Source organism: Rhinichthys klamathensis, unplaced genomic scaffold (genome assembly GCF_029890125.1).
Source record: "Rhinichthys klamathensis goyatoka isolate OS25496 unplaced genomic scaffold, OSU_Roscu_1.1 h1tg000011l_1, whole genome shotgun sequence".
Taxonomy (NCBI): domain Eukaryota; kingdom Metazoa; phylum Chordata; class Actinopteri; order Cypriniformes; family Leuciscidae; genus Rhinichthys; species Rhinichthys klamathensis.
Window position 1 is genome coordinate 70805 of NW_026606564.1, and position 17882 is coordinate 88686.

Consider the following 17882-nt stretch of genomic DNA (forward strand, 5'->3'; position numbering starts at 1 on the left):
AATATTAAAGGTTAAAAATGATTTATTTGTAAGCTACTTCCATTTAAATCACACATAAGGAAGTGTTTATAATAATGTTATAATACATTTTTAATGACATAATTGTTTCTATTTATTAAATGGTGTCTGTCATAAGTAGGCTAAATATAATTTATTTTGAAGCAATATTCTCATCAGCTTTTACATACTTAATACTAAAAATTCTTGCACGCGCAAGGTCTCTCGCTCGCTTTCCCTCTCTGCGCGCTACGTGTTTGGAGCACAATCTCTGTCTCGCGTGCGCGCTCGCAGTGCCGGGAGCAGTAAGAATATGTAAATAATATGTAATGTTCTGGACATTTTCCTCTAACTGCACTTCTCTTATCACTTATTTTTGTTGTGTGTTGCGTAGGGATGTGAATTTCTGCCAAAAATGACATTCGAAAATCGAGGAGCAAAAGTCGATTATCGTAAAAAAAAAAAAAAAAAAACAAAAAAAAAAAACGCACACTCACAATGACAGAAAGGGAGGCCAATTTCATCTTTAGCGATTTGTCATCAAACAAACTGTGTATTATTCGAACAATTAACATGTTTTCGTCGTTTTTTTTTAACATACCGGTAGTTAACATAGAAGAAAAAAACAATAAGCACGACAGTCCGTTTTTGCATCGCCAAACCAGATGCTCGTTAGATAAAAAAACGTAGTGAAGTAAATGTAGCCTACTTTGTTACTACCATAGACGGTTACTACCATAGACAGTAAAGGTTAGTCTATCCACCTCTGCTGGGCGCAGAGTTAACGGTCACGACAATGCTCTTCTTCTGTTGTTTGTTTACACTATGTATAAAACACTGGTATCCTAGTGGCACCTTGTGTCCCTGACAGGAAAATACCCTGCTGCGCGATCTAGGACAGTAGGCGCGCCGTCAATTATGTCACATTGGAATTGCGCGAAAATATAACGATATTCGAATAAGCAATTTTATGATCGAATTTCGAACGCAGTTCGACTATTCGACTATTCGAAGATCGCGACTCATCCCTAGTGTTGCGTTATTAAAGCATCTGATCATAGGGATTTGGATAGGTTTTCACCAGCTCTCTAATTTGGCACTCCATTCAAGTAAAAAATTGTATATACCACAGAATACTGACTGGATCAGAGACTGCAGTTTCTGCTTGACCTAAATTCTTGGCATACTAAAACATGAATAAATAAGATTCTTTTGGAGACTTGTGCTCATTTATGTTGCGTCTCAGCAATCTGGCAACCTGTGTGACTGTGTGAGCTTGGAGCAACTCTGGCCCTTAAGATACACTTTCTGGTAGGATTTCCAATTTTATTCACTTTGCCTGCAATACCCATTTTAAACGCTTGCAGCTATATTAAACAAACTGCACCTTTAAGTATTAAACACAAAAAAAACCCAAGTGTCAGTTCTTCAATTTCAGAAATCAGAATTTCTACTATAAAGCAGCAGTGTGTTCACGTTCTGACCTCAACGGACTGAGTGAAGAAATAAACCTAAAAAGATTTCCATGGCAAAGAAGGTAAAGCCCCAGAGCACACCTATCTTACGTAATCATCATGGAACGATGGCAGTTTGAAGGCGTTTAACAGCCGGCGAAAGTGTGTGCTGATGAGCTGTTTTGAACCTCTGAAACTGACACCATACAAACTTATTTACGCTTAGTTTTAGTTTGAAATTGTCACTTGTTTGCTCAATTTCGCTGGACGTATATTGTAGATTTGAAATATCGCCCATTTTCAGACTGAAATGTTGATTTTACTTGACACAAAATAGCACCAAACTTTTTACCAAGGTTTTTTAAAACCTCTGCATTTACCTGCATTTAAGTTAGATTTTAGTTAAGCTTCAATCAAATTTAACTTGCTTAAACTAATTGTTGAATTTGACCTTAGGACTCTGGAAGTATGTGTAGAGGTAGATGTTTGAGGAGATGGAAGTGGTCTCTCTTTACTGTACTGACTGTAACATGAATGTCAAGATTTTGCTGTCTGTTGAGGGTAAATGCAGCACTTGCGGACCACAAGTGCACCAAAAGGCGACCTGATTTTCTTCATTATAGCTTTTTTTCTGCTTATTTACAATCCTATAAGATTGATCAGAAAAACTAATGCTCAAAACCCACAACTGCATATTTTTATACCCATTTAATCAGTCAGATATGTGAAGATAAACCATCATTAATATTACATAATGAAAAACTGATAATCAAAAAAACAGAAGTTGTACAGAACCCTGATGTGATCTAATGTTATATTTGGTCAAATCTCCCCCCCCCCCCAAAAACTCACTCCAAAAAAGCATAGCGAAATCTGTCCTTTAACCGTGTCGTCTAGCAGGGATTGTGTTTGTTGCTCTGCAGGTGCTGCCAGTACTGGATCAGCTCATTGGGGTGAAACCCATGGGAAGTGATCAGGTTGCTGTACTTGCAGCTGGAGTACTGCACTCGCCAGTGATTAAACAGCTGATCGTTTGGGGGTGGCACTGGCTCTATCCTCAGTTTAGCTAGACAGATTCCCATATAAACGTCTTCTAAATGTAGCCTGGGTATGCTCAGAGACACCACATATATCATCTGAGCCACGTCACTTGTGAAGACGTATCCAGTTCCTGAACAAAAGGTGGGGTATCGCCTACCATGGTAAATTGCTGGGGGCATATACCATTTACTCTCTTTGTTTCGGTTTGGGGAGAAGTCTGTCATGAGATGTCCTGTGAAATATTTTTGTGTTAGTTGACCCATGGGCTTGAGGAATTTCTGTACAAGGTATTCGGTGTTGACAAACATGTCACTATCTGTCTTCATGACGTATGTCGCCTCGGGACAATACTTTGTGATCCAGTACATCCCCATCAGCGTTTTGAGGGTAAGGTTGTTGTAAGTATCCCTGTAATCTTGCTGGATGATGTCATGATGCTGTCGACTTTCATCCTCTATTGTGTGCTGTAGTTTGCTTCCCTTTCTTTGGGTGTTGTTATTTACACCAATGAAGAACAGACGGATGAAACCCAAGTCCCCTGCCATTCTTTCATTGCCCCACGTTTTCCTGATGGCGTCCCTGGCGTTCGTTTTCTTGGGCTCAACTGAAATCAAAAGCACTAAGAAAGGTGCTCTCAGGAGACATGCGTTCGGCTCATTAAGGATGTACTCGTAAGGCTCAATTTTAAGCGTCCTCGCTGCTCTCATCTCTTCACTTGAACTGATGTTCAAACCATCCAAAGCTGAGATTACATTTCCATGTGATATTAGAGGTGTAGGGGTCGCTTCTAGCTCTCTCAACCCGTTTGGATTCATCATGGTGGAGTTGTAGAAGGTTTCCATGGTTTGGAGCCATTGAGTAGCAAACGCCTCCTGGGTTATTTGGCAGGGCCAAAGGTAACGAGTAATGTAATGGCCCTGAGTAATGAGGCCTCCCACGAACACGAGCAGAATGACAAAAAGCAAACCACTGCAGAATATTTTCCTCAGCTTAAATCGCATGATCTCTTTGGGATCTTTGTATTTGTCAAGCCTCTCCGAATAACATACGAGTCCAAATATGCGGAAACCTGCAAATAAGAAAGGGGGATGCTTAATTACTACTCAAAATTTGCAATATATTTTACACATGTATATTATGGGTTTAAATATGACATATTTTTAAACGGAGCTCGGTGCACTATATTATCAGAATCGTGGAGTCCAGTCATAAAAATGGAATGTTATGGAATTTGGCATATTTTGGATGAATCAAAATTAGGTCTGTAAACTTAAGTTGTGATATGGGCTAACCCTTTAAAGACCTTTTTTATTTTTATTTCTTTCTATAAATGTGTAAATATGTGGCGTTCTAACCTTTAAAACTGCCTGTGCTTTTAAAACTGCATTTGCAGGTTCCAAGCTGGTGTCAGGTTAAACGAGAATGTTACAAATACGCATTCACACAGATGCACGCAGACTTAATATTTATAGTCTCTTTGTGGTTTAATATGCAGTCAATAGTCCATATCACGACATGTAACCTTGCAAAAATATTATTTTTACAGCAACGTGATATTTCAGTTGTATCACTTAATTGTCCACATTTACCATTGGTGCTTGGAGCCTCATGACCCTCACGGCTATATTAAAAATATTCCTGTTAAATTTCAAGCAAATCTAACTGCAAAATTTTCACATGGACCATTTTCACTTGGAGTGTATATATATATACACATGCATCAGTTGTGCAAATGACAATATTTGGTTTTCTTGGCTGTATGTTGTATTTATTGCTTGTTTTTTTTAACTCTTTCTCTTAACTATCATTGAGGGAACTTGCTGAAATGTCTAGAAAGACAAGAGTTAGTTTTACAGAAAATGGTATGTTCCAATGAACTAAAGGCGGGAAAATCATGCATTTAAGGCCATGTCCACACTAATACTTTTTCTCTCCGTTTTGGCCTTCCGTCCACACTGAGACAGCGTTTTTATAATGAAAACAAACCTTTTTGAAAACGCCGTTTTCGCGTTGTGTGGACTGTCAAAATGAAGTTTAGTTGTGACTCATATTGTACCAATAGATATTCATGTTTATACCGGTATTGTGCCTGTTATGTGCCGTTTTCAAAAATATCCAGATTAATGTAAGATGTAGCCTAAGTGTTCAGAAGTGAGGCACAGGGGAACAGAGGAGTTTGGAGCTTAATGCAAAGGCCTTTTAAAGCTGCTGTCTCCAACAGTTAGTGAGAGAAGTTGGTGCTAGTTTTAGTACCTCAACATGGTGCTAGTTTTTACACCGTTTTTGTAACCTTTGTTTTTATTTTTGCTCTTATCCACTGTTGTATGAACCTTTTGCACTTCCTTGCCTTTAAAGTATTAAACTTCTTTTGGAACGACCTTTAAACTCATGCCTGGTGTGATTTTCCTTGTGACCGCTAGGGTCTCTATCACACCTTTATTAAATACATTTTGAAATATAAAATAATATATAAATACTGCTCAAGCTTCCATTCCATTTTGTAACAGACGTTACGTGCGTGTTTTTAGCACTTCCGTCAGTGAAACGACACTACAGCCTGTAAAACGTTGAAATAAATATCAGTAAATGGCAACCTAAATAATATAAGAAAGTTAAATATTATTTTAAAAAAATGTTTTTATATTTCCTCACAAAGATGCGTCATATAGTCTACCGCTCTGCGCTTTGAGGACATGGGCAGGAAAAGAGACCATGTCTTTTCTAACATCTTCATGTTTTCTCCTGATGTTCCAAAGCAACTTTTTGGGACCGATACCGATTTTGACAAACCATTATTGGACGATTCTGATACCGATATTTGTCACTTGCTCTATATATTTTAAAGACAAAAGTTAAAATAAGAGCGTTTTAAATAAGCAAAGTAAAATAAAATAAAAAGCTTTTAAGTTACTAGCCTAGTTTATTGCTGTATCATCAAACAATTTCTAATGAATATGGATTGGATCCATTTAACATTCAGCAGGCCAACAGAACACGGATACATATGAATAAACCGTGCTTTTTAGGTAGGTTTAACAGTTTTCAGGTACAGAAATAAAGTAAACAAATATAACATAACACTGCATATTCTTCACTGTATAAATTAAATGCATATGTTATTACATTGAAACATAGCTAAATTCTACTGTCTAACTGTATACAACAATATATTTGTCACAGTTACTTTCGTTAAAGGTGCCGTTGAATGGAAAACTTATTATTCAACTAGGCCTATGCCAAGGTAAATACAGAGTTCTTTACATGGAACTGACAAACCATGAGCCTTAAACACCATTGTTTCCATCCTTCATATGTAAATCTCGTGCATGCAAAAGACCACTGAAAACCGTTGCTGTCGGGATCATAAATCTTGATCAAAATTAGCATATTCCAGTCCATGTTCTAGGTCAAGCTGTATTAACGTGGACCTGCACAGCCGAGTCATCAGAAGTTCTGCAGGTACTGTGAAGAAGCAATTTAAGCAAGCAAGGACAATAGCGAAAATGGCAGATCATGGATATAAATCGTATGTTCCAGGCTGTGCAGGGGATGTGAGCGATTTGATTTAAGTGTAATGACCTACTTTTTATTTATTCATCAAAACTTCGACAAATTCTGTGACAGACAGAATCCAGTCATAGAAACGATACTTACTGTATAATGCGGAATGTGTTTTTCACATGTGGAAATCATAGGGCCCTATACATATTAATCCTTATGAAAGTTACAGAAGTTATTTAGTCAAAAGTAGTGTTTAAAAAAAAAAAATATATATATATATATATATTAACATTAAAACGCACACAGCAGCGCAGCAGGAATATTAGATTATAATCTTGGATTATGCAACAGACATTATACAGCTCAGTGCCTTCGCAGTTAACTAATAAACCATCGATTTGTTATATCAGTCTTTCATGCTATATGCAAATGGCTGTAAATTGATAAAAAATCATGCGATAAATATCGGCGCATCTCTAATTGCTAACCTTTTTTTCTTTTTTTTTGTTAATAAAGCTTTGTGCTTCACTCGTCATAATATTCACATAAAACAGCATTCACATAAAAAAGTGTTTTGGTGCAATTGTCAAGTTTAATACCAGCTGTAAATACGGCCACAGGTGCCTGGGGTGTTTCATTTCTTTTCCCTTCTCTCATACTTCGAGATCTAGTGTACACTACAGCCTTTCTGTTGTCACTAGCTAATTGTGAGTCAGAGACTAATTTCTGGTAAACATGAAAAAGCATTCAGAATAAATTCTTGTTTACATCTAGATTAAAAAAAACTCACACACAGATGGCTTACTTCTCTTTAACCAGGATTGCTTGAAAGAATGAATCCCATCAGCACAGCGTCGGATAGACCAGCGTCAGAAAACCCAAACTGGTTTGACAGTTGACAGGGATAAATGTTCTTTGTCTGTGCCAGCAGCCCCGTACATTTTAATAGCTTATGCCATTCCAGTCTCTTCCTCCTCCTATCGTTTGCCACTCCTTTGCTTCTCATCTCTTCAATTTGCTGCTCGTCTTACTGTAGATTTCACAGATGATGTGCGATTTAGGAGGTCAGCGATTGGCCGTGGCTTTAGGTGTTCTCCCATTCATAATTTCAATTCCTAAGACCATTAACTGCCTCTCTCTTGTCGAACGCTGACCGAGACATGATAGGATGCAGCGCGGATGAAGCTACTTTAGAATTTTCTCATGTTGCTCAGGCATCCACCCCCCTATTCCTCACAGACTTTGATACCTCTTGTCTGTACAGCGATGATGCTGCTGTGTGCGGCTCTCTTTTGTGCTGTGCTGCTCTGCTATTCTGATCATTAGGAGAAAAGCTGGGGGAAGGGAGGTGAAAATGTGCAAACGCATGGCTCTGCCGACATATTCAACCACACTCACCATCCTTTCTTTCTCCATGCGTCATGCGTGAGCACCCTCCCTTCTGATTATTATTGTATTATGCCTGGTAATGTATAACTGGTTTATATTGCAACATTTTTTTCCTTTCTCTTCTAACCTGCATTGCTTCCAAGAAATGGCAAACTTCATGAACCCATTGCACTTAAAGGTGCTGTGTGTATTTTTTAGCGGGCTCTATCGACGATGTTTCAGATTGCAACCAATTTTTACAAGAGCGCTCGTGTTCCCACTGCAACGTTACAATAATAGGCTACTTTTATTAGCTTGAGTTTGAACTAATGCTCCATGCTCCTACCATGATAACGTTATATTGATTGCATTTAGCCGACATGTGATTTTTATCTAGCATAAGGCATTTCACTAACTATTCGTGTATCTTTCACAATCAGCAATGTCAACATAGGTGAATGTGTAATATGATAACGAAAACGGTAAGTGAACTAGAATGAACAATTTCAGTGTAACAGTAAGATCGTAGGAAGTAGCATTACTGTACTGAACGTGTCTGGAAATGTGTATTATAAACAATATGATAGTAGTGGGATGAGTGACGTTAGACAGTAGATCTAGTACATAAAATAAAAGGTACATCCTAAAGCACCTACTTTTTGTTATCCTGGAACAGTCTTTTGTAGTCATTTCATGTCTCATGTATGTTGTAGTTTATAGGGGTGTGACGAGACGCTTATCTCACGAGACGAGACACGAGATTGGGTTCACGAGACGAGGCGAGATGTTTGCAAAATTTTTCAGAAATCCTCAATGACAAAATTCATGACTGGAAAAATAGTATGCAGGTGCATTCTGCAATGTTGAACTAATAATCTTATAAAGTAGACCTGAAATAACATGCATTATGAGTATGAATTATCAAATGCATTGAAAGAAAACAATATACAAGCACTGTAAAAGGTTTTTATTGACTGGCTTTTCTCTGTGTGATTTCACATTAGTCTCTTCAGCCCTTACTGTACATTTAAGAGCTGATTTCTGATTGAGGCTGTGTGTGACCTCCTAACTGAACTCCTTGAAGTCTTATTAAGCGCAAACAATAAGTGCAAGTGCAGCCATAATCAAAGTTAGCACACAGACTCTTTATAATTGTTTTCAAATTGCTGTTTTATTTTGCACCGGAAGTTATAGGGTTAATGCGGTGAGTTCGGAAAAGGCCGGGTAAACGAGGCTGGTGTGTTTGTCTCTACAGTTGTTCTTGCGTTCTGATTATAAGTTCAGAAATAGAGCCTCCCTTGTCTGTTGTCCTTAAGACATTACAGTACTCTCTCAATATATTCGAAGTGCAAACTGAGACCATAGCCGCAAATAAACAGTCCAGAGATGGTTAGTGCTATTAGGAGACGGACTATTGTATGTTCGCGGCCTAATTTGTGCGCAATGCACATCAGGGAGCTTGTGTTTTACTTCCACTTTCGTGATCGCGCGTACTCTGTGTATAAGGAGCAGCGGTGCTGAGCGTCCATTCTACAATAAGACATATTGGACGTTAAATCAGACGTTAGTCTATGTTGCGCAACGAATCCTCCGCCATCCTCACGCGATCAGTGAACTGTGATTCGTGCTGCACTGGTTGCAACTGCAACTCGTGCTGGATGAGCAGAGCAGACTTTTACATTATTTTATAATGGTTTTAATTTTTTTTTATAAAAACAGCAAAACGATAGTTTAGGCGAATGTGATTGTAGCGGTGGAATATTCTATGGTAATCTCACCCTCACGCTCAGTCATGGCGATATCGCGAGACAGCTTTTCACTCGACGAGAAATCTCGTCATGTTTTAGTCTCGCGAGATCTCGTGGCACGAGATCTCGTCACACCCCTAGTAGTTTACCTTGCTATTTCATTACAGTTTACCATTATTTCAGCATATCTGAAAACTTGTAATTTATCACAATAAAAATAGCGGAGGTCTCTCCATAATTCAAACGCTCTGCCGATGTTGATCCGTGTTTTCGTCCTAAGCCGATCCGATTCACGTTTGGCCTGACGAGCTTCAGCAGATACATTTTTGTTTTGTTTTTTATATTTATGTGGAGTCTGTGTTGTGCTGGAGGCAGGTCGTTTTTTGGTGTTATCAGACTCCATGTCGTTAGTTGCAGTGCCGTCGCATAGACTGTATATAAAAAGGAGAGAGGCTCGGGAGCGCGCATGCACGTCACATCCGATGGATTTCGCAGAAAATCCGACCCGGAGACTTCACATAGAAATAGGAATACTGGCCTTCAGAGGTAATAGCAAAACCCGACATGTGGATCATTGTAATGTGTGATTACAACCCCTTCACACACAGGCAATGAAAAAAGGATTAATTTTAGAAGAAAAGTTACATATAGCACCTTTAAAGCATAAGTATGGTCTTATTTGAAAGCAGACACTTTGCAGTTTATTGTAAAGTCACAATTATTGTCAATGAAAAAAAATAGTTATAGATGGCTTTGAAGTTTTGTAGTTATTAGAAATTTTTTTTAATTAAAAAATAAAATTGAAGTTGGCATTGTTTTAAACTAGAAATGCCATGTTATATTTCAAATCTGAAGAGAAGTCTAAAACTATGAGTTTTTGAAATGTTTTTACAAGATCATGTCATGTGATTTTTATTTTGAAAAGACTCTAAAATGCTAACTGATGTTTATTGTCATTTTCTAAGCATCCATCCAGTGTATTGTCTTTAAATGGGGCAGTTAGCACCACAAAACATTTTCAGTCTTCCCTACCCTGCACACTTTCACACCTGTCACACCTCTTTTCTTTTTTCTTCATTATAATTACTGATGACTTTCTATTTACAGTTTTAATCCCTCATGTCTTTGTTCAAACTTCTCACTTCACCTTCTTTGAAACTGTATTAAATCCCCTTCTTGAATCGTAAAGCTCACTAACATTTTTTCAAGTCAGTCACCTTTTATTGATATAGTGCTTTTTAAATACAGATTGATTCATAACAGAATTTGAATGATAAAGCCGGCAAGTACATAAAATAAACAATCAAAATCTTGAAAAAACGCTCAAACGCTGGGGTCGTGTCCGCTGGCTGCGCTGAAACCACGCCCAGTCGCGGGAATTCTGCCGTCGCCACACTCAACTGCGAGGACGGAATTAATTCTTTTTTTTCTTCTTTTAGTGAGGAAATGGTTTAAAATCTATTGAATGTGAAACGAGCAAGACAAAACGCATGCAAATTTCAAAAAGACAAACTAAGTACTCCCTACTGACAAAATATTTCAACAACCGATTCGTTTCAGATTTCAATTCAAGTTTTGCTTGGCACAGCTACTAGAAGGTCAGAACGGTTGCTCACGTCACATCTACGTCGTCAAGCTGAGTTTGAGCCTGCGCAGTACGCTTGGCTATCAGGAAGTGAGTGCTTCTATTGGCCTTCAATTCTTTCCGTTGAAATCTATGGGGTCGCTGTGTCCATTTCTTTTACTGTCTAAGACGTGCGCCAGTATCATGCGCATGTACAGACTGCGCCTCAGAATACAGTTGAGCTTGAACGAACAATAACACACACAATTATCCCAAAATCTCGTTTGTCGAGTATCTTCATAACATAAGAGCAGTCTTATGATGGACGTAAAGAGTTGTGATAATAAGGCGCGTGTGAGATCCGTGTCTGTCAACAGCGGCTGCTCTTAAAGGGCCAGCAGCCAATAATGCTCTGTCAGTAAAGTTAATCAAAGAACTAAGGGAACAGAGAAAATTACTTGCTGCTCTTGACTAAAGAACTTAAGTTTAAGGATTTAACTGTCATTTTTATCCAGACATCAATGGCTTTTTTTTTTTTTTTTTTATATTTTCTTTATTGGGTTTTTAACAGTAACAATTACAATCATCTTCCCATCCCATCCCCTCCCCCCTACAGCTTAAAAAAAAAAAAAAAAAAAAAAAAAAAAAAGGGGGGGTATTTCCCAGCAGTGACAGTGAAGAAATTCAGTATTCCACGTTTGCATAGTCCACAAGTTTTCTTTAAGCATGAAAAGCTCGGCAGCAGTTATGAAACATATAATATGAAACATAGTCAATATGCACAATATGACAAGAGAGACGAAAAGAATTGGCACATCTTCATAAAATATATAAATCACACTTTATAAAGCTACTTGTCCAGATAACAAAAATACTGATACAATAATAATAAAAATAGTAAGAATAATAATATAGTGGTTTCAACAGAAACTTATTAAATATATATATATATATATATATATATATAAATAAAAAATAAAAAAACAGGCATACACATTACAAAAAATAAAAAATAATAAAAAAATTATAATAATAATAATAAATAAAAAATAAAAAAAAAACTTAAAAATGATATAACAAGGGGAAATTGAGGCAGATTATTCCATCATTGAGGCAGATTATTCCATCTTAGAGGCAGGGGAGCTCTTCAAAATATCTTATAAAGGGGGACCATGTGTCTTGAAACTTACGTTTCGAACCTCGAATCATGTATTTAATCTTTTCGAGTTGAATGTAAGACATCACTTCTTTCAACCAGCTTTTATGTGTTGGAGGGTCTGCCTTTTTCCACTGAAATAATATTAAACGCCTTGCCAGTAATGTTGTGAAGGCAATAACAGAACGAATATCTTTCCTGAGTTCTATACCCTCGGGAGCAACACCAAAAATGCACATTAAGGGATCTGGGTCAATCTGGATGCCATACATATTTTTATATGATTCGAAAATCCCTCTCCAAAATTCCTCCAATCTAGGACAGAGCCAGAACATATGGGCAGTTGTGGCAGGCGATTGCGAACACCTATTGCATGCAGGGCTAACATTAGGGTAAATCTTAGCTAGTCTGGAGTTAGTAAAATGAAGCCTATGAAGAACCTTAAATTGAACTAAGCCATGCCTCGCACAGGGTGAGGAGGAGTGCACCTGATTCAAAGCACCTTCCCATTCTCCATCTGTAATTTCTCTCCTTAAATCACTTTGCCAAGCTTTGCGGATCTCATCCAAGCTCTGTGGATCTATAGATGTTATAATAGAGTATATGCTTGAAATGAGTCCTCTACTATGCGGTTTCAGATTAAGCAATGTATCCATAGGCGAGGTAGGGGGTATTCCTGGAAATGGGGCAAAAACTTTCTTGATGAAACTCCTAATCTGCAAGAATCTAAAAAAGTGTGATCTTGGTAAGGCAAAATTACGTGCAAGCTCTTCAAAAGAGCAAAAAGTGTTATCAAAATATAAATCTCTTAGGAGCCTAATCCCCCTCTCCTCCCAGACACGAAAAGCAGAGTCCACATAAGATGGTGGGAATAGACAGTTAGAGACCATAGGACCTAGAATGGAAGCTGATTGCAGACCAAAATGTCTTCTAAATTGGGCCCAAATTTTTAAAGTATGAGTCAGTACAGGATTGGCGGCGGAGATATAATTTTTCCCCACCAGTGGGAGTGAAGAGCAAATTAGTGAGCTAAGTTTGAAGTTAGCACATGATTGTTCCATTTCCACCCATAAAGGGGTATTTTGAGGATCTACACTAGATAGCCAAAAGATTATTTTTTGAACGTTGCTTGCCCAATAATAAAATAAAAGATTAGGCAGCGCCATCCCTCCCTGACATTTTAATCTCTGCAAAAATGTCTTTCTAATACGAGGGGTCTTATTCCCCCACAGAAAGGAGGTGATTAGACTGTCCAGCTTAGTAAAAAAATTCTTCCTAATAAAAACAGGTATATTCGAAAATAAATACAAAAACCTTGGTAAAACAGACATTTTGATCAGGTTTGTACGACCTGCTAAAGACAGGGGCAGAGAGGACCATTTCACAAAATCATTTTTACATCGATCCAAAAGTGGACAAAAATTGGCCTTAAACAAATTATTAAACGATCTTGTGACTTGCACACCCAAGTATTTGAACCCCTCACGTACTACTCTGAACGGGATAGAGGAAGAGTCTGTACAAGAGGCCGGGGTGATCGGGAAAAACTCACTCTTACTCAAGTTAAGCTTATAGCCAGATAACTTGCCAAACTCCTTTATTAGTGAAATAATTTGAGGTATTGAGGAGGTTGGGCTTGATACATATAATAAAACGTCATCTGCATACAATGAAATTTTATGCTCTGTACCATGCCGCGTAATACCTTTAAAATTTGCTGACTGACGGAGGGCCGCAGCCAGGGGTTCAATTGATAGGGCGAATAACAAGGGAGAGAGAGGACACCCTTGCCTGGTGCCTCGATGCAGAGAGAAGTATTCAGAGTATACATTGTTTGTGTGCACTGAAGCAGTCGGGGAGGTATATAACAATCTAATCCACGAGATTAAGTCTGCAGGAAAACCAAACTGTTTAAGAGTGTTAAAAAGGTATTCCCACTCTACTCTATCGAAGGCCTTTTCAGCGTCGAGGGAGATTACTGCTTCAAGTTCGCCTGGGGGAGAATTTGTGTATATTATATTATATAGTCGTCGTAGATTGTTAAATGGGTTACGGCCTCGAATAAATCCTGTTTGGTCAATCGAAATTATAGTAGGGACAATGGGTTCAAGGCGTAACGCAAGAATTTTGGATAAAATTTTAAAATCCGCATTCAGAAGAGAGATTGGTCTGTATGATTCGCAACGAGTAGGATCCTTACCCTCCTTTGGGATAAGAGAAATTGAGGCCTGTGTGAGCGTTGAGGGAAGAGTTCCTGTATTGAACGACTCATTATAAACAGCCACAAGAAGCGGGTCCAGTAAGGCTGTAAACTTCTTGTAAAATTCTATCGGGAATCCGTCAGGTCCCGGAGCTTTACTGCTCTGCATTGCCGCAATAGCCTGCGCGACTTCTGCTGCAGCCACCGGTCTGCCTAGGTCAGAGTTAAGGTCAGAATTAATAGTTGGTAAATCTATTTCTTTAAAGAAGGAATCTAAAATTGCAGAATCATTTGGGTACTCTGAAGTGTATAGGGCAGAATAAAAATGAACAAAACTGTCATTAATATCCTTCAGATTATGTACCATGGATCCAGATGGGGCCTTAATATGAGTTATCATTTTAGAATTATTTAATTGACGAGACTGAAAAGCCAATAATTTACTGGCTTTGTCCCCAAATTCATAAAATGTATGCCACATTTTTAACAACCTCTTCTCTTCATGTGCAGTTGACAGCAAGTTATACTCGGACTGAAGACTTATTCTTTCTTTGTATAAGCGAGGGCAGGGAGAGATGGCGTACTGTTCATCTAACCTGTTAATAGCTTCTGAAATATTTCTGAGTTTAGAGAGTTCTTGCTTTTTAGCATAAGAGGAGAAAGAGATTATTTTGCCCCGCAAATACGCTTTCAATGCCTCCCATAATACAGATCTAGATATATCATGCCTGTCATTTAGCTCCAAATACATATTTATCTCTTTAGTTAGAAAAATAATGAATTCTTCATCTGCCAAAAGCAAAGTATTTAGTCTCCAGGGTTTAAAAGAAGAATGCTGAGTTGGTAAACTAAGCACAAAAGAGGAAGGAGCATGATCAGATATAACAATGCTATGATACCTACTAGATGAGACAAGGGGCATGATACTCTTATCCACTAAGAAAAAATCAATGCGACTATACGAGTGATGAACAGGAGAGAAAAAGGAGAATGTTCTGGAGGAAGGGAAAAGAAATCTCCAGGGGTCTAATAATCCAAATTGGTCACAGAAATGTTTAATGTTTATAGCTGCCTTAGAAGGCTGTATGACTCTAGAGGAGGATCTATCCAGTGCTGTGTTCAGAACGCAGTTAAAGTCCCCACCTATAATTAAAGCATAATCATCAGCAGGTGGGATAGATGTGAAGACTTTGCTGAAAAAATTGCTATCATCAAAGTTTGGGGCATAAATGTTAACAAGGATAACTTGTCTGTCGAGTAAGCGCCCTGTGACGATAACGTAGCGACCAGAGGAGTCACTAATAACCTTTTCACTGGTGAAAGAAATGCTCTTCTTAATAAGAATAGCAGTGCCTCTGCCTTTTGCATTAAAGCTCGAATGGAATACCTGTCCCCCCCAACTCCGCCTAAGTTTAATTACATCTGAGTTAAGAATATGGGTTTCTTGTAGAAAAACAATGTCTGCGCTTAATTGTCGCAAGTGAGAAAAAATCTTGTTTCTTTTAATGACATTGTTCATGCCTTTAACGTTCCATGTTATAAAATTTACATCACATTTATTAAAGTTGGACATGTTATCAGAAAGTAGTTGTAAATGAATAAGGCAAATATAGTGAATCTGTTACAACACAACGCATGAGCACCTTGACTCCGAACAACATATGCTGAGAAAAAGAGAAAGAAAAGAAAAAAAGAGGAAAAAAAAAAAGAAACGAAAAGAGAAAAAAGAAAGAAAAGAAAAAGAAAAAGAAAAAGAAAGAAAAAAGAAAAGAAAACCCATTGATTCCCCTCCCGCCCCCCTCCCTCAAACAACAAACATCTGCTGGTATACTACGAACCATAACTCACCAGCTCGTGTTCCTGCTCCTTGAAGCTAAGTTGCTATTGAAATAGCAAAAATAAGTGACATTTATATGAACAAAAGAGTGTGGATCAGTACAAACTTAAATGAGTCTCTTCGTTCTCATCACCCACTCGAGCCATACAGAACCTGCGCTCAGCGGCAACCAAGGTGGAGTCACGTAGATCTACATTATCTGCAGTGATGTGAATTCCTACTCACTCGTTGAAGGGGGGACAATCCCCCTCACAAATTCCAAAGCCCGCTGCGGAGAATCAAAAAATTGTTTCGTTCCATCAATGCTGATCCGTAGACGCGCAGGGAAAAGGAGGCCGAATTCAATTCCCGCTCCTCTAAGCTCAGCCTTTACCTGGTTAAATGCCGCTCTCCGCTTTGCAACATCGGCGCTGACATCTGGGTAGAAGTGTATTCGCGATCCTTTGTATAACACCTGTCCCCTTTCTCGTGCCAAACGAAGAATCAGTTCCCTCATCTGGTAGTGATGCATTCGCACGATGAACGGCCTGGGGGCTTGATTAGCTTTCGGCGGGGGAGCTAGAGAGCGGTGAGCCCTGTCCACCTCCGGTTTTTTGGAGAAACTCTGTTCACAGAATACCTCGAGTAACAGCGTTTCAATGAATGCAGAAGGATGAGAACCCTCGGAGCCCTCGGGGATACCGATCACACGAATATTGTTCCTCCTGGATCGATTTTCCAAGTCATCGAGTTTGGCCCTCAGTTTTTCATTATCTTTCGACAGCACTGAGCACATAGATTCCAGGGCAGTAACGCGACCATCCACGTCGGTAAGGGATTCTTCCACATCCTTCAGTTTCTGTTCTTGCTCTAGTAATGAAGTTTTCACCGCAGAGATAGATGATTTAAGCTCTGCAAGGATCTCCACTCTGAGCGCCGCTACCTCAGATCTAATCCCGCCAAGGAGTTCTCTGATATCATCCTGGCTCGAGGCGGCCTCGTCCACACTCTGCAAATCGCCAGCAACCTCAGTAATATCGGCCGTCTTTTTAGTGTTGTTTCTCGGCATGATTCTACTGAGGATCGCGAATAGTAGTTCAAACTATGTCACCCAATAAATGTTGAATAAGTCGTTAAATAATAAGAAACGCGAGGAGCAGAAAACTTTACGACTTCTCACGCCGCCATCTTACCGGAAGTCCTCTCAATGGCTTTTTGATCATAGGTGTTATCAATCATTTAGTAGTTGTTGCTAGTTTGAGTTTGACATTTCAGAATTATCACTAATCTGTGTGTGCATTTTGCTTTAGAACAAAGCAAGTTGACTCATGAAACCATTTGTTCATTATATCGCAATTGCATATCGCAATCGCAATATTGACCTCAATAATCGCAATATGACATTTTCCCCAAATCGTGCAGCCTCTAATAAATAATGTTGAATGCACAGGGTTTCCGCGGGGCATTAAAAGGCATTAAAAAGCATTAAATTTGATTCTTACAGGCATTACATTTTTTTTATAGTTTTGAAGTGCATTTTATATACATTTATTTGAATATAGCCTTCATAATTAATAATTTGTCTTTGCTGTCGCAAAATATGTACATTCGTGTGTTAAATACGCTGGAACCTATTTGGTAATTGCTTCCGGCCGGAGCAAAAGTGCCGTGATGCGGAGGTGACGCGGGTCTGTTGTACAGCGGTGGACAGGTCTGAACCTTGAAAAAATGGGAAAGTGCAAATTCCAGCCAAAGTGGTTGGAAAACAAAACTTTTAAGACATGGTTGCACCCCGTTAGTGGTAAAAATGAAGGATTTTGCAGCGGTTGTAAAAAAGCATTTAAAGTTGTGTGGACAATGGGAATCAGCGCCGTAAAATCCCATATGCAGTGTGACGGCCACAAATCGGCGTTAGATTTAAATAGTACATTGTGTTTAATTTGTCATTTAATGAGATCTAATATATGTTGCTAGTAGCGAGAATAGACCCGACTGTTACACGCATGCACTTCAATGGTCCAGTAGCAGAACTTTTGC

The 17882-nt window shown here is 38.7% G+C and overlaps 2 protein-coding genes across 2 annotated transcripts in view; one reads left to right on the forward strand and one right to left on the reverse strand.

The window, feature by feature from the left end:
- cdc73 (cell division cycle 73, Paf1/RNA polymerase II complex component, homolog (S. cerevisiae)) overlaps window positions 1-17882 on the forward strand; it is a 59899-nt gene that overhangs the window by 22421 nt on the left and 19596 nt on the right. The window lies entirely within an intron of this gene.
- On the reverse strand, window positions 2336-3520 carry LOC130096475 (beta-1,3-galactosyltransferase 2). The gene has a single exon (XM_056262970.1). The coding sequence runs from the start codon at window positions 3491-3493 to the stop codon at window positions 2345-2347; it is 1149 nt and encodes a 382-aa protein (XP_056118945.1). The 5' UTR covers window positions 3494-3520; the 3' UTR covers window positions 2336-2344.